This window comes from Canis lupus, chromosome 3, assembly GCF_048164855.1.
Source record: "Canis lupus baileyi chromosome 3, mCanLup2.hap1, whole genome shotgun sequence".
Taxonomy (NCBI): domain Eukaryota; kingdom Metazoa; phylum Chordata; class Mammalia; order Carnivora; family Canidae; genus Canis; species Canis lupus.
In genome coordinates this window covers 75,874,821-75,898,861 of record NC_132840.1, presented here as the reverse complement: position 1 = coordinate 75,898,861, position 24,041 = coordinate 75,874,821, and the positions used below count along the sequence as shown (strand labels likewise).

Sequence of the window (24,041 nt, the reverse complement as noted above, 5' to 3'; positions counted from 1 at the left end):
GGAAAATTAAAGCGTAGTAAGCTGCCATCCACCTTGATTTTATTTTGTTACCCTCATCCCTGGTACCCGGAGCCAGGAGAGCCGAAGGCTACTTGGCGCCTCTATTGTTAAAGAAGGACCCCGGAAACCTCAAGCCTTGTCCTCACTCAGGACCGGTGCGCCACGGAAGGGCCCAAGCTACAGTGAGCATGGGTTTGGAATGATGTTAAAGCAAGTAAGATTGAGAGTAGACAGCAGGAAGAACTTCCTGGCGGTGAGTCTGTTGGCTCCTGGAGTAAGTTATTCAGAAATGACTGTAGAAATTGTCCTTGCCTGGGCTGGCCCAGTGTCTGGGATGATGTTGCGATGGTGCCTGTAAGATTCTGCACCTTGTCCTTTTAAGATTCTGGGAGAGGTCAGCTAGAGACCAGAGCTCCTCTGAGGTTGGAGAGGGGCAGATAGGAGGGTAGGAAGGAGGGAGGGAAGGGAAAGATTTAGCAGAAACTAGGGAGAAAATTTCTGAATTCAACTGGGATTAGCCCTTGAACCACAGAGAGAGGGCAACCAATATTTTCCAGCAGACTCTGAAAAATGTGGAGCTGGAGAGAGCCTGGTGAGTTATGAGAGAAGACTCAGAAGAGTGAGGTTGATCTAAGGAGTCATAAAAGGTCTTTCCTCCTAGTTTTTATTGTGCACCCCATACAATCCATCTGAAAAGAATAGCAGGTGTACCTTGAATGGAAAAACAGGGTACAAAGGGGCAAGATGGAGGCCCAGGCCAGGCAGGGGCAGGGTGGTCAGGCTGATGCATTTGAGCATCTCTGACCCAGGCCCTCCCTGTGTGGCCATCCAGCCTCCATGGCTCCAGCCAACTCATCCACAACAGAACAAACCCTTAGAGACACCCTTTAATCCACAGACCCTAGAGACAGAGCAGGAAAATGAAGGAGAAAAGGGGTTTTATAGGTTATAGACTTGGGTTTGCATCCAGGTTCTGCTGTGTGATTTGGGGCCAACTGCTTAACCTGTCTATGCTTCCTAGGGATGAAGATAACAATGGGTGCTTCGTGGATCTCCGGGAGGATAAAATGAGAGCCTGTGTATGAAGGCCGTAATAGCTCAGGACCTAACGTGTCATAAGGGTTCCTGCAATGCCTTCTCTCCTCCCCTTCCCTCTTTATCCCCAAATCTAGGGGCTTCTGAGAAAGCTCCTGAAGCTGTCTGTGCAGGGCAGTGGGGGAGGAAGGGCCCCTCCAGGAGGTGGAGCAGGTGGGAAGTCTCCAGCACCGCCTGCCATCTTGAAGGCTGCCATCATCCAGCTGCTCTCTGATGGGCCCAGGCAGGGATGGCCCAGGCCAATCTCACTGATTCTCTCTCTAGGACAAAGATCAATCCATAATTGGTTTGCAATCGCATCCCAGCAAGGCACTGAGGAGGTGTGGGGCGTGGGGAGGAGAGGTGAGGCAGAAAGCAGCTGGCCACAGGGCTACAGAGATGTTAGCAGCATTTAAAGGAATGAACTCCTTGGTGGGAACTCCATTTCTTTTCCCTGGAGTGGAGGTGAATCAGTGTGAGCCAGTTCAGCCTCATAAAATATGATCAGAAATGCATAATCTGAATGGAGAGGAAAGGTTGCTCTGGAAGGGATATGACCAGACAAAGGAGGAGTAACGGGCTGGCTGTTCCCTGGGCAGCACGACCCGGCTGGCTGGTCAAAGGCATGGGGCCCAGGGTGGCAGGGTGGGGAAGACGGTTGTAAACCGGGGTCCCTGCCTCTGGCCTGCAATGCCAAACAGGGTTAAGGGTTACATGTTAGCTGAGATCAAACGGCCACTGAACCCCATGAGGAGGCCATACTGGAGTGGGGACTGGGGGATGGCTGTGAGGAACAGTGAGGCAGTGTGACGGTGGGGAGAGAGGGGAGAAAAGAGGAAATGGGGAGCTGAAGTCTTGGCAACCTCCCTTGGTAAAGATCCCAGGGCCGGTTGGAATAACAGCCTGCCACAGATCTGAGCTGCTACTTGGAGCGTGGCAAGAAACACTGGAATTAAATATCAGCTCTAACTTCCTGGGACCGAGGCCTGGGAGATGGGGGTGGAGGGGATGCAGGAGGAGCAGAAGCTCCTTTTCGTGGCCTGGGATGGGTCCAGGGTCAGCTTTCCCGACCTCTGAGGGGGCTGGGATGGGGGGAGCTGTCAACAGAGACCCAGCCCAGGGGCAAAAGGCTCAGGGGGCTTGGCCTATAGGGCAGTGGCCCAGCAGTTGGGAGCAAGAGCACCCATGGGACGGAGGCAGGGCTGTCTGACACTTTAAAAGTGTAGGAAACAATTCTGAGAGTGGTTCATGAACCAGGGAAGATAAATATCCTGCCCCAAGCCTCAGGGGACTCACCAAGCCCTCCGATCATAAGAAAAGTAGTGGTGGGGGGGGGCAGGCACCCCCTCAGAGGGCATGGGGTAGGCAGCAGCCTATCTGCTGTTCTGCTGCCTTTACAGGGGTGGCTTGCTGAGGGGGCGTCTGTCCTGTGGTGGGTTTTGTCCTATCTCTAGAATCAGATCTTCCCAAAGCTAACATTTCTGGAAGGCTGAGCCTCCAGGCCCCAGAACAGGTGCAAGACTGACCACCGGCTCCTGACCTTGCACCTCCCACCACCAAGCTCCATATGTTCTCGAAAGACCTGGTGGGCTAGAAGGCCCTTGAGACCAGAGAGGGGCCAAGGGGTTATTTGGCTGCTGTTCCCCAGGGATTTTTGTGAAAGGGAAGACAGATAGATTCTAGGAGAAGCGAGGAAGGATTCCAGCAACGAGCTAACCACCAAATAAACTTTTGAGCCTATTTTCTCCAGGGGAGGAGGAGGGAGAGAGCTGATGGAACAGGGAGCAGGCTATTACTCAGAAACTCATCCCCGCCTGTCTTTATCCCCATGGAACTGGAGCCAGAAGAAATGAACTCCACAGTGAAACCAGAGCGGCTCCGGGTCGGGGTGACACCTGCGCTCGAAGAATTCACTGATGGAAGAAATAAGCACTGGAACTGGTGGATGGGGAAGAAAACTCAAGAGAACTTTTTTCTAGCGAATTTATAAAATGGAGGTTTCAAACTTTATTTTAGCAATAAAATGTAGCAGTGCCTCCCCCCCACCACGCCCCCAAGGGTATTCTCCGCCAGAGTCCCGGTATCTGAACAGATAGTCGCGAAGCATCTCCTGGGGAGCTCAGACTTCTGTCCTCTGGGTGTCCCCAGAGGGGACCAGCCTCCACAGCCTCCCCCTCCACCCACCCGCCATGGGGCCCCCGAGGGACTTGGAGACCCAGAGGAGCTCAGTTTGAAAATCCTGTTGCAAAACCTCTCCTCTGTGTCTCCTCCACCAAACCACCTGGAGGAAAGTACGTGCCCAACAAAGAACCACTTCTTTTCACTGTTTTCATGTTGTTGTTGTTGTTATTGGCAACACCAACCAACCAGGCCCACATGGGCTCTTGCAGACCTTGAGAATCCAGGGACTGCCAGGGTCCCCCAACCTGATGGAGCACTCACCTCCTTCTCCCCACAGATGTTGCTGATGATGGAGCTGGAGGCCGGGCTGGAGGAGGGTCCCAGGACAGCGACCACCCCCTTGGGGAGAATCTGACACACTGCAGCAACAGGGAAGAAAACAGGGCCCTCATCAGGTGAGATGTGGGCCGGGTGCCCTGCCTGGGTTTTGGGCTCAAGTCCAACCTTCACTGGCTGGATCCTCACCTTCCGCTCCCCTCTCCGCCTCCTTCCTCCACTCCCCCGACCCTTCCAAACCCAGTGCCTCTCCTCTTCTGGACTATGGGACTCCGGGATGGTTTTATTGGAGTTTATGGACGGTATTAAATGAGGAAATGACCCAGGTTATGACAACATACGGCCGCAGCCAACAGGGTGTATAAATTGTCTTGGCTGTCACTGAAGAACAGAGGCTCATGGTGGAAACCTGCAGGTTCCATCCTGCCAGGCCTGCAGCGTGGGTGTCGGGAGCCTAGGCACCCAGCTCATGGAACAGTCACCTGCTGTGCAAGCTGTTAGCCTCTCAAGTATAAAGAGGAAGGGGAGGAAGAAAGGCAGATGAGCAGAGGGACAAAGGGTGGCAGGGATGATGCAGGCAGAGAGGAGAAATCAGACTGAGCTAAAGCCAAAGGGAAGAGAGACATAAGAAGAAAAAGGAAATGAGAGGAAGAAAAAGAGAGTGAGAGGCAAGGAGGGGGGTCTCATGTCTCAAAGTTACCCTCCGCCACTCGTGTTCACCTAGACCCCTGCGTGGTACACCTGCTTCCCGGAGCGTGTCGGGCTTCCCGGTGGAGAAGAGGCCCTTTCTTCCTCTACTCTGGACACTCACTCTCCTGTCAAAGAGCACCTCAAATGCCTCCTCCTTACACCTTCCCCGGTTCCTCTATGTGGAATTAATCTTCTCCAGGGCCCCTGGTGTGTCCCTCTGTACTAAGACTCTTGTAAATGTGCCTATTTCAGTTTGTTGCTTCGATATCTTTCTGCTCCCACTAGATTTCCAACCCCAAAAGGGCAGGAGCTGAGCCCTACTTCTCTCTAAACCCCCACCTCTCACTTCTTCAGTGGCCAGCATCGGGTTGTCTAGGTGGTCAGTTCATATTCACTGAATGAACAAGTGGCTGGATGGGCTATGTGGTCAGAAGAGAGGAGAGAATCTCAGATTTTAAAACACGGAAGAAGAAGGAAGGAGGTGACAGAGAGAACTTGAGATAATTCTCAGGACACACACTCTAGTAGTATCAGAGCCCAAGAGCTACCCCTTGGAATATGCACGGAGGTTCCCTGACATGCTGCAAGGCAATCTTCCCTGCAAAACTCAAAGCTTGACTCTGGACACATTTTCTTCGTACTCACGTCAAGGGTCAGGATGAACCATTTCCCAGGTCAGTAAACTGAGATTAAGGGAGCAGCATGAGGTTCCTCACTGAATTGGCTGCAAAGCCACTCCTGCACCCTAGATGTTCTTTCTCCTAGGGTAGGGTCCTGACCACTGGCCCACACGGCCACGTGATCGCCCTCATGGGGTCCAGGTGGTGGAGAGAGCCTCAGAGTCCCAATCCCAGTGTTACAGTTTGCCACACAAACCACAGGTCTGCAAGCTCTTCTCCCAGCCTGAGGCTCTGGCAGGGATCCTGCCTTGCCACGGATCTCAGCTGGCCAAGAGGCCGTGGGCCATGGGTACCAGACAGGACCTCATCTGTACTGTGTCAGAACCATTCCCAGTGACAAAGTAGCCACGAGCAGGCTCCATCCCTGACACCACTTGCCAGGTGCAGGCGGTGTCCACATAAGTGAGCTCACGAGATCTCAGCCAGCTTCACTCTCACTGCTGCTAGATGTCCCAAGTCCATCGGCCGTCACACTACGACAGCTTCAGGGGTAGGCCTCCCTTCCTGATTTTACCAATAAGGAAATGGCACCCGGGGGATGTTCAGTGACTCCTCCAAAGTCACGTACTTTGCACAGGTCAGAGCCAGCATCGGAATTCAAGTATGCTGGCCTCATCCTGCCTGGGGCTCATTCTGCTCTCTCGAAGCCACTCACCTCCCTGCAGCCACCTCATGTATCTCCTCCCACCCCTCCAGTCCAGGTCCCCATCTCTTTCTCCTGAATCTGCTCCCCAAGGTCATCAGCGACTTCTGAGCGATGCTCATCCTACTCTATTTTTACCGCATTTGATGCTATTGATGGCATTGCTCTTTTGAATTCCCTACCACCCTCCAGCCCCCATTCTTGTCTGCTCCTCTGGCCAGTCTTCCTCACTTCCTTTGCCAACTCCTCTTCCTCCTCCGCCTGATGAATCCAGGTTTGATCCCTGCCTCCTTCTCCCTGGGCAACCTCACCCTTGCCTTGACCTCCACTCTTGTTCCTGCCCAGGTGACCCTGCACTCTGACCTATGCCCTGGGTTACAAAGTCCAGTTTCAAGCACCTGATGGACATTGCCACAGGGACTTGGCTGTGGTGTCACCCCCTCACCATGTCCACGGCAGAGAGGCGCATAGTCATTAAGAGCATGGCCTCTGATGCAAGGCTGCCTGGCTTTGAGTCCCAGCTCTGTCATTTCTAGCTGGGAGACCCCAAGGAAGTTATCAAACCTCTCTGGGCTGCTCCCTCATCTACAGAACTGGGATTCTAACAGTAGGGTAGTAGGAGAATTAAAGTGAATTAATGCACACAAAGTGTTTAGAATGGCACTTGACATGCCACACAGCCTTATTATGCCCACGGCATCACGTGTGCCATATGCTTCTCATAATCTGATTTGACCTTCACACTTCTAGGCAGAAGAGTGTTATTTGCCCCTCTTTAGAGATGGGGAAACAGGCCTAGAAAATTTGCATGACTTGTTCAAGATCACAGGTAGGACATGCCAGAGCTGGGCTTGAACTCAGAGATCCATCAGGCACAAAGCCCAAGCTCTGAGAACCACTCTACTTCACCCCACTTCACTCTATAGGCTCCAACTCAAGTCACCTGTGACTCTTCCTTGGCTTCCCTCACTGAATCCACTCACTATACCCATTAGCAGCCAGATTCCAACCCCTTGACCTGCTAGCCCACCATCCCCTCCTTTCCACTCCCATTGTGATGGTTCTAGATCAGCCCCTTTTCTCCACCTGCCTCCTAAGGGGTTTCTCTGTCTCTGGAATTCATCATTTCCAATCTGTTCTCCAAACCATGAGACAAATTATAATCCCCAAACACAGGTGTATGTGCTGCTGCTGGGCAGAGAGCCTGTCTTATTTACCTCTGTGTCCTCCATACCGAGCACAGGGCCTGACTCCGAGTTGTGTGCTCAGTAAATAGTTGCTGAACCACAGTAAAGCCTGCTCAACATTTTCCGTGGAAAATTGGAAATGAGCTAAGGGTCCAATTATAAGGGACTACTTTACCTAAAGTGTGGGTCATATAGCCGCATGAAATATTATTTAGGTGTTTAAAGTGCTTATGAACAGTTTATAACAGTATTAAAAATATTTATGAAATAATATTAAGAGAAAGAAGCAGGATATAAAATTATACGTATATCTACAGGAAGGCCACATCGAAGCAAATACAAAAAAGTTATGCGCTCAGGATAGAAGAGGTTATAAAAGCCCGTGTTTACCAAGTGCTAATTATGGCCCATTCTGAGCACTTCATATGAATAGATCTATTAAATTCTCAGAACAACCTGATGAGATAGGAACTATTACCGTCAACTTCATTTTACAGATGAGAAAACAAGACAAAAAGGGTAAAGGTTGGAATCAGGATTCACACCCTCCATCCCTGGCCCCGGGGTCGGCACGCTCACCCCTCCCATGGCTCACAGCTTAAACGGATGGTCATGGGGATTGCTTGGGCCAATTCGACACTGAATGGCTCCCCCCACCGCCTTTTTTTCCCTTTATTTTCTATAATGAGCATCTATTCCTTTTATAACATGCCATTATAAAAGATAGGATGTCGTAAGAAAAGATTCTTCTCAGAAGCGAGTAAAATCCAAATGTGTGTGATCTCAAGACGCTACCACCTTTCCAGCCCTTCTTCCTCCCATCGTGCTGCCGGCTGCCTCACACCAGCTCACCCGGAGCATGCTTCTAATTCTCTTCCTTGAGCCTGTTCCCAGGTAGTTCTCTCTGACCAGACCAGAGATTCTTCACCTGCTGCCTCAGATCTGGGGGTAGAAGTCAGTGGTCTACAAACACTTTGGGGAAAAAAGTGACATCACTATTGTTTTCTCCTAATTTAATCTGGCATTCCTTCAAGTTTAAACACAAGCAATAAACCAGAGGCAATAACGGTACCTGTGACTTCGTGACCTACAAGCATCACAAATGTTTTCCTGTGACACTACAGTGCTACAGACAGTCTTAGGAGAGCATTTATATTATGATTTCAAACTTTGGCTAGCAGTTGGACCTATTGCTAGGCTTGGCTATTTAATACATTAATAAAGAAGCACATTCATAATACGTCATTATAAATATATTTTAACTGCATTTCCATATGGCTGGTTTCTTTGGTCATCCTATTTTATTTTATTCATTTAAAAACACTTTTCTGGGCAGCCCGGGTGGCTCAGTGGTTTAGCGCCGCCTTTGGCCCAGGACATGATCCTGGAGACCCGGGATCGAGTCCCACGTTGGACTCCCTGCGTAGAGCCTGCTTCTCCCTCTGCCTGTGTCTCTGCCTCTCTCTCTCTCTCTCTCTCTATCTCTAATGAATAAATAAATTTAAAAAATAAAAAATAAAAATAAAAACTTTCTGTGAGGCACCTGGGTGGTTCAGCTGGTTCAGTGGCCAACTCTTGGCTTTGGCTCAGGCCATGATCTCAGGGGGTCTGCTTGAGATTCCCTCCCTCTGCCCCTCCCCCTGCTCGTGGGTACACTCACGTACACACACTCTGTCTCTCTCTAATAAAAAAAGAAATCTTAAAAAAAATAAAAACACTTTTCTGGGAATGAGTCCATTAGCACCATTAGCACCCCCAGGTGACCATGGCCTAGGCCCTCTCTTGCTCTTCTGCTTGGCAAACTCCTACTGATCCTCCAGTGCCCAGCTCAGATCTTGCCCTTAGGCAAGTAGACACCTCCTCCTCCTCCCCTGCACATCATACTGTGGCTCTGAGTCAGATCTGCACTGGAGCTGCTGAGAGACATCAGCTTCCCCGTTCTCTGAATTCTTGGCCAGCTTCTGCCCCAAGCTGGTTCATTATGTTGGGCTGCAACAGAGAGAGGATTCTCCTAAAAATAAATTCTTATAAAAGGCTAAAATCCCTTATTCCCAATTCCAAAAATCCAAAAGGCTCTGAAGCTGGATGGCTTTCATCGAGCTCATTTGGTGGCAAATCTGATCTAAACAGACAGATGTGAGGCTATTCATAGTATGTGAATATTTGAATATAAGGATGTGTATTTGAGTATGGGCTTCTGCCCCCAGCCCCACTGGAGATGTTACTTAATATATGGTGTATGCACTACATGACTTTTCTGATATCTGGAAAGCTCTGGCTTCTAAAAACATCCAGCCTTGCAGGTTTGTGCACCCGTGCCTGCTGTTCTGAGTACCCATCTCCCATCTCCCACACTGGACTGGGTACTCCTTAAGGGCCTGGGTCACACAAATTCAGTTCTGGCAAAAAGACATTGCTCGACAGATGTTTGCTCACCTGACTTGACATGAGCCAAGATGATCCAATCCCCATGGCCTGGGGGTTTCCTGGGGTCTGAGAATTGCTCTCTCATTCCCTATGAGGGATGCTTTGCTCAAGACAAATGGAAACTGCTTAGGAAGCACCTCAGCTCTGCAACCTCTGGGACCCTGACTCGACAGGCCCAGGCCATCTGTAGAGGGCCCTGAGCAGTGTGTGGGAGGGATGGGAGGGGCGGGAGGTGCACTTTACCTCTGCCTCCCAGGGAGCAAGAAAGAGAGGGAGGGGGAGACATGAGTGACATTGCCATGGCAACAAAGTTTCCCAGCCAGCAGAGGCAATGGAAGATAGGGGTCAGAGAAGCTGCTGGAATAAAAGACTATACGGGGGTGTTGTAAGGTGGGGAGGGGGGGATTTTTTCCCTCCAGATGCCAGCTCCAGCCTGGATCCCTAGTCCTCCTCTGAGTCTTCATGGGGAGAGGAGGGGTCTGGCTGTGATGCGGACGGTACTGAGGGGTAAACTGTAGGCACCACTGACTAGAGGCCCTCCAGGGCAGGAGCAGAGTCCTGGGTGGGGCAGGTCGTCTTCACCTATAGCATGGTACTTCCAGGGAGTTCCCAGCGGCTCCCTGAGCCTCTGTGGCCAACAGGCCTGGCCATCGGGAGCTGACATTGAGGTGGACCAGAGGCGGCTGGGAGAACCCGGAGTCCTTCTCATCAAGACACTCTTGATGCGAAGCTCAAGTGGGTCAGGGTAAGGTCTCCATCTGGTATGTGGTACGTCTGGCACAAAGCTAAGCCCTGAGTGTCCTGGAGCAAAGCAAACAACTGCCTCGATCCACCTGGAAGAACTATCTCCTCCCCTATGCCAGAGCCTGCAGGAGGGAGCTCCATTCTCACCCCCCATCCCCACCCCAAGAGCGGACAGTGGGCTGAACAAGTGGGCCCTGCTGGTCCCCTAGCCGAGGAAGGGAGCGCATGAGGGCGAGAGTGCCAGGTCTCTGCACCATCACACCCCATGGTGGGGTTCTCTCTGGTCAGAGAATTCAGAACTGCCATTGGCCCCCCTCACCAAAGGCATTCTTTCAAAGCCCTCAGTCTGGTCCCAAAACTGTGAGAGCAGCACTGCAGTGTACTGGGAGCATCCAGGTGCCAGGTGCCAGGCTGACAGCCATGCTAGCTCCCTGAGTCCTCACAATCACCCTGTGACGGAGGAGTTACTATATGATTGCCTCTTCTACTACTACTACTACTACTACTACTACTACTACTACTACTGCATAAAACTTATCAAGAGCTCACCCTATATAGGGCACTGCTCTGAGTCTTGTAAGTGCATCATCTCATTTAATCCTCAAAAAATCCAGGGCGCCTGGGTGGCTCAGTCAGCTAAGCATCTGCCTTTGGCTCAGGTTGGGATCTTGGGGTCCTAGGATCGAGTCCACGTTGTGCTCCTTGCTCAGCAGGGAGCCTGCTTCTCCCTCCCTCTACCCCTCCCCACTGCTTGTGCTTGCTCGCTCTCTCTCATAAATTAAAAAAAAGAATCTTTTTTTTAAAAGTCCTCAAAAAACCTCTTAAAGGGTGGCTCAGTCGGTTAAGCATCTGCCTTCAGCTCAGAACATGATCCTGGTGTCCTGGTATCGGGCCCATGTTGGGCTCCCTGCTAAGCAGGGAGCTTGCCAGGGAGCCTGCTTCTCCTTCCCCCTTCCGCCCTCTCTCAAATAAATATAATCTTAAAAAAACAAAACAAAACAAAACAAAAAACAAAAAAAATCACCTCTTGAAGTAAGAACTGTTATTATTCTCATCTTACAGATGAGGAATCTGAGGCACAAAAGAGTAGCCCGAGGTGCTGGTAGAGTCAGGATTAGGATCCTGGTGCCTCCCAACTCCAGAACCGGACACCTCTCTCCAACCCCGGCCCTCACGCCCCACAGAAACGCTCTGCTGTAGCCACGCCCATCTGTCACTGTCCCCAAGTACTGCTGCTTCCTGCCCCGAGCCCTTGCCACGCTATATACAGTCTGCACGGGTGCCCGCTTCCCTTCTCTCCACCCACCAGACATTCCAAGGTCCAGCCCAGAGGCCTCATCTGACCACCGTCTACACCTCAGACCTATTTCCGACCACCCTCTGCCCATGTCTGAGCCACACAGCAGAGTTACTGAATTCTCTGTCATTTTTTGGAGGCTTGGGTTTTAACTGCCTCCTGGAAAAGACCACGGACCAGATGATTTCTACGCACTGCAACTCAGTGTGTTGCAGAGTCCACATTATGCACACAGGATGTGGGTAGCTCAGAGAGCCGGGAGCACGGAATGTTTGTTGAATGACTCATCGCTATCCTGTGACTTTTTCCTTGCGGCTTCTCCCTTATGCGGACTCAGATTTGTTCTATGGAACTGACAGAGGGATGCTTGCCCTCACTTACTAGAGTCACCCGGGGTCACGCCCACGGAGCCCGTGGGCATCTCGGGAGCTCGTGCAGGAGGAGCATCCACGCAGCCGGAGCATCACATGGGGCCACGTGGGGCGGGATAACCAGTGCGCCCCAGGCTTTCCAGGGGAAGCAGTGTGGACAGCTGATAGCACGCTTGGCCTCTCAGAGACAAACCAAGGCAGAGGCGAGGGGTTGACAGCGAGGCCCCTGCTTCCAGCTCTGCAGTAAATTAAACTTCAAACTGGCTCTGGCAGCAGCAGGGATGGTGCCTCCGGGTGTTTGGCTGATAAGGGGGTGGCCACTCCGTTAAGCTCCGACACGGCAGCCGCAGGAGACGTGCTGATCTATGGAAGAGACGGGAGCAAGGCCTGTGGGACCCTCCGTACACAAGAAAGGGTGAGGTGGAGGTGAAGACGAGATGCAGGAGCGGGGAGGGAAGGGGCCAGGCGGGAAGGACATGGCCTCATGGGTCTTGTTCTTGGAGCTTGTTTCAGATCCGCGGGCTGTGCAAGGAGGGAGCCGGGGAGTCAAACATCAAGAAGCCTGAGGTGATAGTGAAGGGGCAGGGAGGAGAAGGGAATGGGACCTGGGTTTGAGGAAGCCCTATGGGTGACCGTACTTCAAATAAATCCACTATGGGATGCCTGGATGGATCGGTGGTTGAGCATCTGCCTTCGGCTCAGGGCGTGATCTCAGGGTCCTGGGATCAAGTCCTACATGGGCTCCCTGCATGGAGCCTGCTTCTCCCTCTGCCTGTCTCTGCCTCTCTCTCTGTGTCTCATGAATAAATACATACAATCTTTAAAAATAAATAAATAAACTCACTATATGAAAATCTAAGTGAGCCAAATACAACAGGAGGTGATTTCGTGCTTGTAACTTTCCAGTGTCCGGGGTTGTTATGAATTATGCCCCGTCTGGTACTTCCCACCTCCCAGCCTCATTCTGAATCATCAAATGAGGAGGTGGATCTCTGGACGCCAGCATCTTCAGTTTCTTTACACTTCGCAATCTTTGATTCTTGAAATAGTCATTGTTCCCCTTGACTGATACTCCCACCCTGAACATGATTCATGAAAGTGCAATTCGTACAGAGCTTCTGGAATCTCACCTATTGCTGCAAGTAGGTACTAGAGTACATTGCTGGGTTGTTACCACCCGAACTTAGAGCAGGGCCTCTGCTCCCCACAACCAAGAACGTCTCTGCTAGGGTCTCTTTCATCCTCTTGGAGCAGAGTTCCTGGCCATGGGGGACAGGGGTGAGGTGGCAGGTGTTCAGGGGCCCAGACTGCCTCAGATAGTTTTAAGCTAATAATACAAATTAGCTCTGGACCCCTAGCCTGGGGAAAACAGAACCCATGGCACTGAGCAGCAGCTGGCTTTGGGTGGCCCATCATAATTTCCAAAGGCTCAATGCTGTCAGATGCATCAAGCCCAGAAAACTGGAAGAGGAAGGGAATGTCCAGTTACGCTGGATGCCCCACGAGGCGTGCTGACGTTAAGACAGGCCCCTTGGGAGGAGCTGGGAGGTAGATGGTACTGCCACATACGGAGGCCTCTTGTTCACGATGGTAAGAGGGTTGAAGGAAGCCTGCTCAGAGGAGGGGGTGAGAGGCCACTCACTGAATGTCAGTTATGTGCCTGGAGCTAAGCGCTGACGGCCACTGTCCCATGCTGTGCTCTCAAGGACTCTAGGAGGTGACATCACCACCACTTTTATTTTACAAACATGGAAACTGTGGTACAATAGGGCCAGACATCCTGTCCACAGTCATATAGCTAGTAAACAGTACAACCAGGGCTTAAACCTGGCCAACCTGATTCTAAAATCCACGTTCTTGCTCTTTATAACAAAGACACCTCATAGTAGGCATCGCAGAACTATCATCCCTCCTTGATCCAGGGACCCTGTCTCCCTCCTATGTCCTTCCCTCAATACTGCCACTGAAGTTCAGTCCCTGCCTGGCTTCAGCCAACAGCACTTACCCACCACCCGTTCTCTCCCATACTTTGGGAAGGAAATAGCTGGGCTGGAACCTTCCTATGAACTATCTGGGTGGTGTTTCAGATCCATTGTGGGGGAGCAGCTCTGGCTTCAGGATGAAAGGCCTTTGGGGTAGAAAGATCCAGAAGCCCTGTTTCTAACAAATGCTAATCATGCCTCAAACACATTGAGATGTAAAAGCTGAACCAAGGGTTACTAGCTAATAAAATACTTGGCGCCTAAAAGACGGGCATGAAAAAGATGCCCCAAAGCTCTGTAATGTGGAATAAAAAATATCAGTTTCCTTTATTCCCCTGATTCATCTGGCTTAATATTTTAGCGGTATGGACTTTAAGAAGCCAGGCTGCCGGGGTCACCGGGAGAGGACATTTACACGTGCTAACGACCCCCATCCAGGATGCACGATGCACGATCTCCACTCTCTGTCCTGCAGAGAAACCGTCACAAACCAGAGAAAGGAAGGAGGAGCTGGCTTTTGGACGTATGCTCTTGGGCGCTATCTAGGAATCTGGATCTTTGTCAGAGACCTGTCCTCCTGGACAAAGAACCACTACAGACTGGACTAGGAGACTCACAAGGAGTTGTTGCCGGGATTTCTGATTTCATTCAGAAGATGCAGGGAAATTGGAATCTTACTTTCATTGAACTAGAACTTCATCCCTTTGCCAGCTGGGACTTCTAGTTGGTCCCTTGCTGAATCCCCATGGCCTAGAACCCAGGAGAACTGGCACTCACCACATATGTATCACCTGACCAACTGAATAAGTGAGTGACTGTTTCAGGCACCTGATCTTCCTCCATTCCCCTCTGGGGAGGAATCTATGTCCATAGATCCCGCTGGTCTTCCCAGTCCTCTTTTGTAGGGCATGAACCCACTCTTGGTCCCTAAACGTGGACGCTCTCTCCAAGGGTAGTCATCAGGCCATCTGGCCAACACTTGTGACTGGTGAGATCGGCTCTGAATTTCCAAGAAGATATGCCGGACCCATCAGATCCTCTACCTTGGAAATTCAGACCAAGAGATTCTGAGGGAAGTTGCTACTGATGTACATGCTGAAGAGAGACCACAGGCCACCTGATGGCAGGGACAGTGTCTACCTTGTTTTCTGCATTGTTCCCAATGCATGATATCCTGAGTCACACCTGAAATAGAGTAAATGCTCAATAAAAGTTGCCTGAATAAATAGACAGTAAATTGGGCCTATGTGGCCATATGGGACAGGCATGACAAATGAGCCAGGGAACTTGGCCAGCCAGAGAGGGAAGACCGCAAGAGCCTCAAAGGAAACTGAGACAGAGCCACTGCCCTCCTTCCTTCCTGCTCTCTCTGGGTGCCACAGGACACCCTGCCTGTTGCACTTGGGCCAGAGTGATGTGTCTCTTCTCTTGCAGTACTAATGGCCCAGATCAGGGCACTGCTGCATCCACCCCCAGAAGACCAGCTGTCTCCCATATATGCCTCAGCAAGTTCTTTTGTTTTTGTGTTTTTACCATTGAGTATAACCGAAGGTTGAAACAGGTAACAAAGGGAGGAGATGGAACAGAGTCTTAGGTAAGAGATGTCATCACTTCTCTGGGCTAAGGGGCTCCTCTTCTTCCCTCTGCACAGGGTTGTTCACTGCCAGCTTGGCTCTGAGCCACTGGCCCATGACCGGGAAAAGCTCACCCTATAAAGTTGTCCAGGTAACCCCAGCAGGACACCAGAGAATTCCAGGGAGGTCTTGGTGGACTGAGTATGGCTTTGAGAGTGAGCACACGAGGGCAGGGTTCAGGACCTGCTCAGCCCGTGACTGGCTCTGGAGATGGGCAATTTGGTCATCGCCATTGAGCCTCAGCTTCTCTTGTAAAGTGGGGACCAACACAATTAACTCTCAAGCTGGGAAAATTAAAAGCAGTGCCTGACACAGGGCAGGGGCTCCACACATGTGACTCGAGTGCCCCAGTGTGTATGTGTGTAAAGCATTGCAACTCACAGAGGATTCTGCTATGTTTTTAAGTCCTTCAAATCTCTTGACAACCTATAAAATTTGCAAAGTAGAGCCTAGCATTCCCATTCTACAGATGAAGAAATTGAGGTTAAATGGGATAAGTGATTTGCCCAAAGTCACCCACGGAGTGGTCAAACTCCATCCCAAGTCCCACAACACTGCTCCTGGCACAAAAAAAAAAAAAAAGCAAGACAGGCAATCAGGTGTGCACTGACTAAGTGACCCCTGGGCTGGCCCTCTCTCTCTTCTCTTAATCACACATAAGGTTTCATTCATATTGTGTACAGTATGTCCAGGAGATGAAGAAGTCCATAGATGAAGGAATGTAGGAATGAATGAGTGGGTGAATGAATGAACGACTGAGTATCCTGTCTCAATTCTCCTCCATACATAGTTGGCAACAAAACCTAGGGATCTCCTCCAGACTGAGCCCTACAGGGCCTCCTACTGCATGTTTCTCTCCCTCTCTTGGGAATATCTAATCACAGGCCTGGAGAGGGGTATGGCTCATGTTATCAGCCCCTCCTGCCAGCAAGGAAAGCAGAGGGCAGCCCTGCCCATTCTACGTACTGGTTTCTGCGGTCTCGTACTCGCTGTCTCTGAGAAGCTCAAAGATGTCCACTTCGACCTTGGCCTTGCCCAGCCTGTCAGGAGCGCGGTTGATGCGGTTCTTGGCCAGGGTGATGGAGAGCCGCTCCCCTCTGCTGCACTCCATGGGGTCATCCAAGATAGCAGCTGTGGGCAGGCAACCACACGGAGACAGTTGGTACCCTCTCCCGTTCCCCTCCTTTCTCCACTCTCCCCCAGACTGCCACCTTCCTCTTCCGGGCAGCTCCCCTCCACCTCCTCCACCCCCTCCACCCTGCCATCCTGGGAACTATTCCCAAAGCAAGTTCTCTCCATGCTACGGGTCTTGGTTTGTGGGCAGGTGCAACCATGATTTCTCATGTGCATATCTGGCCCAGGAACCCCCTGATGTCATGGCAGGGCCATCGGGGGTCTATGCATACGAGGTCCCGAGGCTTAGGCGTGGTGATATGCTTGAGGGTACACAGGCACACGTGTGCCAAGGAAGGGACATAGTAGCTATCCTTTGAAAATGGTAGTCTGGGCATTTGCAGAACTCTCCCTGAGACAAGAGAGGGTTAAGGGAGACCAGGCATGAGAGAGAAAGCCGTGGAAGATACTGCTGAATGCCAGCTCTCCAGGCTCTGACACTGATAAACCATGTCAGCCGGTGAGCCAGGCAATTTCTTTGAACTTCTTTTCCTCACTGAACATTAAGAACAGTGAGACAACCTCAGGGGCTTGGGGTGAGGATTCAGTAAGATAATGTATGTAAGTGACACATCACACAAATTTAATTGGCGTGACTTAATATGAATGGCTGGAGTGGTATAGTGTACCAAATGCCTCCAGAAGCAGCGTTAAGGGTAAGCGTTCTGGTAGCATAGAGACCTGCATTCAAATCCCAGCTCCACCCTGCACTGGCTAGAAGACCTCAGTTTCCTCACTTGTAAAATGGGGAAAGAGCCCCCACCCCTTGGAGCATTGTCAAGATGACCTGAATAGTCTGTGTGAGGTGCTGATTAGCACAGTACCTGACACACAGTAAACACTCAACAAATCTACCTCTGGATATCGTTCATTCTCCTCGTAGAGAAAGTTACAAGATTGAAATCTCTACAAAAACTTGCACATACATGATCATAGCAGCATTATTCAAAATAACTCAAAAGTGAAAAAAGTCCAAATGCACATCAACTGATGAATGAACGAGCAAAACGTGGTATATCTATAAATGGAATAGTATTCAGCAATAAAAAAGAATGAAGTACTTATAAGGCCACAACACTGATGAACCCTGAAAATATGGTGCTAAGTGAAATAAGCCAGATGCAAAATACTGCACATGGGATGATTCCATTTATATGAAATTTCCAGGACAGGTAAATCCACAGACACAGAAAGTAAATCAGTGGTTGCCTAGTGGCAGTGGTGGAAAAGCTACAATGAATGGAGGGTGACTGCTAATGCATACATGGTGTTTCTTTTGGGGGTGCTGAAAATGTTCTACAATTGATGATGGTGATAGATGCACAAGTCTGTGAATATACTAAAAAGCATTGACTTACATACTTTACATGCGTGAATCATATGGTGTATGAATTATATTATAATAAAGCTCTTACAGGGGGAAAAAAAGAAGAAATATCAACCTTATCTTTCAGAGGTTGAAGGCTCAGAAAAGCAACATGGGGAATCAAGCAAAATAGGTTTCACCGACACGTGGCCCTTGAATTTCTGCGGCTGGCATGGACAGAAGAAACCCAGGTCCCATGCTGTCTTTTCTGTACACTGCTCCTATACCTACTGTGACCCATTTTCCAAACCAAAAACCAGGACACAGAATATTACAAAGCCTTTTTTTTTTCCTGATGTGTGGATGTGTTTATATGCATAGCCTGTTGAACAATAAAAATTAGATTTCATTGACACTGGGTGGGCCATACATTGGGCAACTGAAGCGCATCCCAAGAGCTAGCCATTAAAGCAGGTTTCTGTAAATTAGGTAGCAAAGTCCTCACACGCCTGTTGTGATCACCACTTGCAAGAGCGGCCAATGCGCTATAAACGTGTAATTGAAGAGCCAGAGGACACCCGAAACACCTACCTCGGTGACCTCAGGAAAGCAAGACCAGAATGGGAATGTTACTCAGGAAGCAGAAACCTAAACAATTATACTGTGCTGTCCCAGGAGGAAGACTCTGGGAAGAGAAAGGAAGAAGGGCAGCAGAGAGGAAGGCTGCATGGAGGTCCCTAGGCCCGTGCCAGCTTCAACCAGCATCCCTCTACACCCATCAGTTTTGGGTACTGGGATTCCACATAAGACTTGATATGGAAAAAAATATTTCATGGTTAAAAATATAATAGAAATCATTAGTCTAGCCCTAAAGCATAGAAAAGAGACATTGGCATGGCCATCACACACAAATCATGGGAAAGAGGAATGGGATCCCTGGTACGTAAGCTTTATGTGAATAGACACACACTTACTCAGTGACCACAGTAGCGTAAATGCTTAGTGGACACGGTCTCACTTAAGCTCTGCAACAACTAGCGTGTTCTTGGGTTATCCTCGCTTGGAGATGGGAGAATGGTCACAGAGGTCAAGGGACCTGCTCACGTTCACAAGGTTGGCAAGTGGGAGAGGTGGAAGGTGACTCCAGGTCAGCCTCACGCAGACCATGTACCTGGAACCAAGGCTCATCTTCCTTCCAATGAACCTTGTCTTCGTTGGATTTGCTGCTAAGAAAGGGGTGTACTAAGTAGGTGTGTCTTAGCTCAGGCTGCTGCCACAAAATACCATAGCCTGGGGGGCTTATACAGCAAACACTCACTTCTCACCATTCTGGAGGTGGGGCACTGAAAGCAGGGTGCTAGCATTGTTGGGTTCTACAAGGGGCCTGCTTTCCTGGTTTGCAGACACCTGCCTCCTCACACGGTCCTCATATGGCGGAGAGAAAAGGACAACATTCTCTGGACTCTTCTTATAAGAGCACTGATCCTATCATGGAGGTCCCACCACCCTCATGACTTTGCCCAAGGTCCCACCTCCTAATGCCATCATACTGGGAGAGGGGTAGGATTTCAACATGTGCATTTGGGGAGGGCACAATGCAATCCACAGCTGTAGGTCACATGAGCTTTCCAGTCCCCAAAGAGAAAGAAAGTCTCACCAAGGCAAATCGACTATGAAATACTAACAGGCAGGACCCTGGTCCTCTGGAAATTCCCCTAGCTAATGCTCCCAACTCCTACAAGATTTCTAGATGGGGGGCATCTTTCTCTTCAGGCCATATGACCTTTAAATATTAGAAAATCACCTTTTTTTTTTTTTAAAGAAAATCACTTGTAATAAAATAATTAATAAATTAATCTCTTAGAAAATGCCCACATCCCCTGTAAATCTAGGAAGGAACTCAAGCTCCTGAGTTGACAGGGCTGTTCATGGTATAGACACCAGACTTAGCTCTGTCCCATCAGTATACAAAGGGCACGATCACACCTATACCAGGAGGCAACACACACCCAACAGTTTGTTCTAGGGCTGTGTTCTCTTCTTCTTGAACAGTACATGTTCACAGTGTGAGCTACTGACTGAATATGTCCCCTTCCTCCCAATTCACATGTTGTAACTTTAACCCCCAATATGACTCCATTTAGAGATAGGACCTTTAAGATGTAATTAAAGTGACATGAAGTCATAAGAGTGAGGCCTCGATCTGATAGCATGAGGGTCCTTATGAGAGATGCCAGAGAGAGCTCTCTATTTCTCTCCCACCATGTGAGGACACAGCAAGAGGGCAATCCAGGAAGCAGGCTCTCACCAGAAACTGACCCTGCTGGCACCTTGATCATGGACTTCCAGCCTTCCAGAATTGGGAGAAATAAATGTCTGTTGCTCATGCCACCCAGTCTGTGATATTTTGTTATGGCAGCCCAAGCCGACAAAGATAATGTGCCAATACAAACCCAGATGTACAGGACACCAGCCAGCCATGGAACACCATATAATCAACTCACAGAGCATCCTCGGACATACTCTGAGACAGAGGGATCATGACCAGGTGGGGAATAGGGGATGTGGGGATTTTATGTTAAGGGGCACATGAGGTTCCCTGAGTATCTCCTTCTTCTTCGCCTTCCCATAGGGTCCCAGGAAGGACTCTGCACTCCACCCAACTTCTCTGCCATTCTGGGTATTGCTTTTCATCAGGTTTTAGGTTTTAGACAATGATTAACTCCCGTCTGGGAACAGCCTCAACTGGGTGGTTAGTTGGCATCAAACATATTGGGATCAGAATAATTAGGATGACAACAGGAACTCTGATTCTGGGTCTCTGGACACAAAGGATGAGGTGCCAGCTCAGGCTCTCTTAGGACACCAGAAGAACATGTGCCCGACAGGCATTTTCCAAGAGCATGCTTGCTGTTTGGTGGTCCCCAGTGAGGGGCCCCGTGCATGGAGAGCAGGGTGCTCAGGGCTAAGTGTGCAGCTGATGCTCCTGGCCCCAGGCTCTGTCCCCCATGCCTGGCTCTTGGGCTGGGCCAGGATGCTCAGAGCTCCCAGCCACTGCCTAATGAGGAACAATATCATCTAGCACATCCTCCATCCCCGGGGACTACTCTGCAGAGATGTCAACTAGTAGACACGGTAAGGCCAGGAGGTCCGGGGTACAGTAAGGCCAAGGCTCAGATGGAGACGTGCAATCAGGGAGAGTCTTCTAGCTGTGGGGACTCTGCACAGTGACTCTTCCACCGCATGTACTCAACATGCCTCTCATGCCCAGGGAGCTGGTGACCCACATTGACATTGGGCCTTTCTCCCCACAAGCCAACAGCTTTACCTCTGGCCAGCTCTGAGTTCTAAGGCTTATGCCAAGGAAAGGGCAGCTTCTTGACCCTGTGCCCACCTCCACCCCGAGGTCTTCTCCATGTTCTGGGCCCAGGTCTATGTCTACTCGGGACAGGATGCCTCCTTGGGCCCGGCAGGCCTGGCTCTGCCCACCTTAATCCTTTCTAGCTCACCCAGTGAGTATGGCCATGATTATCACCCACCTGCTCAAAGTCCTCAGGCCTCCCCATTATCCAAGGGTTGGTCCCATCTGAGTCTCTAGGATGGCACCTGGCCCTCTGTGGTCTGGCTTCCACATACCTAAACTTTTAGCTGCAGCACCCCTCCTACCCCTACAGTGACAGCACCCCCATGTTAGGACCAGGGCTGGCTTTACCTTCAGTTCTCCATGCCTCTGCTGACACTAACCCTGTCCCTGTTCCCTCTTTCCTTATAAGGACTCTTCTTCTTCCCCCTCAGACTCATCTCTTCCAAGAAGCCCTCCCAATTGCCCCAGCCCAATGTTCTCCTTAGATTTCCTGAGAGACCACTCACTGCCTTGGAAGGGTGCTTACTTTACATCTTTCTATAACTTCCCTCAATTAGCTTGAACCTGAAAGCTCAAAGTGATCTATCTCTCCTTCCTTTGAAATGCCCTGGTTCCCCATCCCAAATTAATTCCTTCTTCCTTAAAACTCCCACAGAAATTTCTCTGTACCTTTCATTAGACACTAATCACTTTTGACTTTTTTATTATGCCTATCTGTTTATCCGTCTTTTCTCCTCGAGGCAGCCGGTTCCTTGAGGGTGAGGGCCACGGCTGATTCATCTCTGTACCTGCACAATTCCAGACACGCATGCAAGTAGGCCCTTAATGAATGGTTATTGAGTGAAAGAATAATGTGACATGGTGCAGAAGCATTAGGTATTGCTCAGACCAAGGGCGGTCCCTCTGAACCAGTGCTGCAGGGTGCAGGGCATGTGGGGGTGCCTCTAGGGCACCCAGGGGCTGGCAGTTCTATTCTCTGCTCACCTGGGTAAGCTGGCACAGGGCTTGCCCTCCCTTTGCAAATCCTCAACAGCCTGCAAGTGACCCCTCAGGTTGGAAAATCAGCTTCCCTTAATCCTTTGGGTCTTTCAGAATCTCCCTCCTGAAGATTTCCAAGCACTTTGATAACTCTTATCTCTTAAAGGGGGGAATAAAGAGGTTTTACGGGAGAGTCTTTATAGGCAGTATCTATAACACTGCCCTTCAGCTGCTCAGCTCACCCCCATTAGAGCCCTGTCCTAACAAGAAAAGATGGTTGGAGTCTCCAGGGAGCCAGTCGGCTTTGCTCCCAGCCACAGCCCCAGAGTCACCGTTCACCTGGCACCAGCTTCCTCTGCTCACCTCTGACCTCTCACCTCCCTTTGTTTACCCCTGACCCCTGTAAATCCCTGTCATCTCTTGTGCTGGAGGAAGCCACACCACTGTGCAGGCCACTCCACCACAAACCCACACCCTTTCTGCACACTTGGGATGCAACACTGGACCGCCATCTGCCCTTGGTCTTGCCTGGCCAGCTCTAGCTCACATTCCAGACTGTGTATGGTTGCTGGAGCTGCCATCACAAAGTAGGGCAGACTAAGGGCACTTAGACAACAGATTTATTTTCTCACAGTTCTGGAAGCTAGGAGTCAGAGATCAAGGCGTGGGCAGGGTTGGTTTCTTCTGAGGCCTCCCTCCTCGGTTCTCCCTCGTCCTCACATTCTCTTCCCTTTGCTCGCGGCTGTACCCTAATCTCCTCTTCTTAGGAGGACACCGGTCTTACTGGATTAGGACCCACCCTAATAACTTCATTTTAATTTAATTACCTTGTCAAAGGCACTATCTCCAATGCAGTCTTATTCTGAGGTGCCGGGAGTTGACTTTAACATATGAACGGGGGGGTGGACCCAAGTCAGCCCATCATCTGGATTTTCACCTCTAACCAACGCCCAGCTCTCACCCCCTCTCTTCATTCACAGAGAGGTTAATTGGAGCCCATTTGCAGGGCACTGCCTCCTCTCTGTGCCTCTGCCTCTTTTTTTTTTTTTTTTAATTTAAGTGTATGTATGTAATCTCTACATCCAACAAGGGGCTCGCACTCATGACCCCAGGATCAAGAGTCACATGTTCTTCCCAATGAGCCTGCCAGGTGCTCCTTTCCAACAGGCTCAGATCATGAGGCCCTCTACACCTGGCTCTCCTCTCCTGACACCCTTGCCTCACCACCACACTTCCCTTTTTTCCTTTTACCTTCTGTCTCATCCCCAGACCAGCTCATTCCCCTTTGCTAGAATGTGCTCAGGGGACCCTCCGCTGACCTCAATCTCGATGTACAGCCCTCCAGCTCTCCCTTCCATCTTACCTTCAATTCAAACCAAACTTCTCAAGCGATTGCTCAACATTTTGCTGGCTTCACTTCACTTCATATCCCCTTGGACCACTGTAATCTGCCTGCCACCCGCACGAGCCCGCTCAAGACTGTATGCACAAAGTCACCGACAAGAACCACTGTTGCAAAGTGGATTCTCTAATTATATCACTAGCTGGCATTATTGTTCGTTCTCTGCAAGGTGCCGTTCCAAGAACATCATATGTGCTGTTCCACTTAGCCCTCACACAATCCTACAATGCACTTTTCCCATTTTACAGGTGAGAAAAACCAAGAAAGAGGCAGGGTGAGCAACTTGCCCAAGAGCACAGAGCACTCAATGGCAGCCTGGGTCTGGAGACTGCCAGACCACTTGGTTAAGCCACCTCGTGGTTTCTTCTGAACCTGAGAGTCCTGAGTGTTCGAGTCCTGAGTCTTTTGCCTGAGACCCTCAATTTCTGTGACTTCCATGACCCACGAAGCCCCTGGGGTTTTCCTCCTGCTTCTCTGGCCAATCCATCAAGGTCCGCTGTCTCCTGCTGAGCCTTTAACACTGGTGAGCTCCCAGGCTCTGACTCACTCCCAGACGTTTCCTAAGTGATCTTGCTCACAGCCCCCTCCAGGGGCACACTTCCCCTCTGTCCACCTGCCTGCCGACATCTCCA

At 50.3% G+C, this 24,041-nt stretch overlaps 1 protein-coding gene across 2 annotated transcripts in view; it reads right to left on the bottom strand.

Moving 5' to 3' along the window:
- Positions 1–24,041, bottom strand: part of GRIK4 (glutamate ionotropic receptor kainate type subunit 4) — a 423,105-nt gene that overhangs the window by 156,507 nt on the left and 242,557 nt on the right. The window contains exons 5-6 of one of the 2 annotated variants that reach the window (XM_072822392.1): positions 16,153–16,317; positions 3,517–3,614 (exon numbers count right to left, since the gene is read on the bottom strand). In XM_072822392.1, the coding sequence (XP_072678493.1) occupies positions 3,517–3,614; positions 16,153–16,317 (263 nt within the window). The remainder of the gene's footprint in view (positions 1–3,516; positions 3,615–16,152; positions 16,318–24,041) is intronic. The other variant, XM_072822393.1, reaches the window with a different exon arrangement.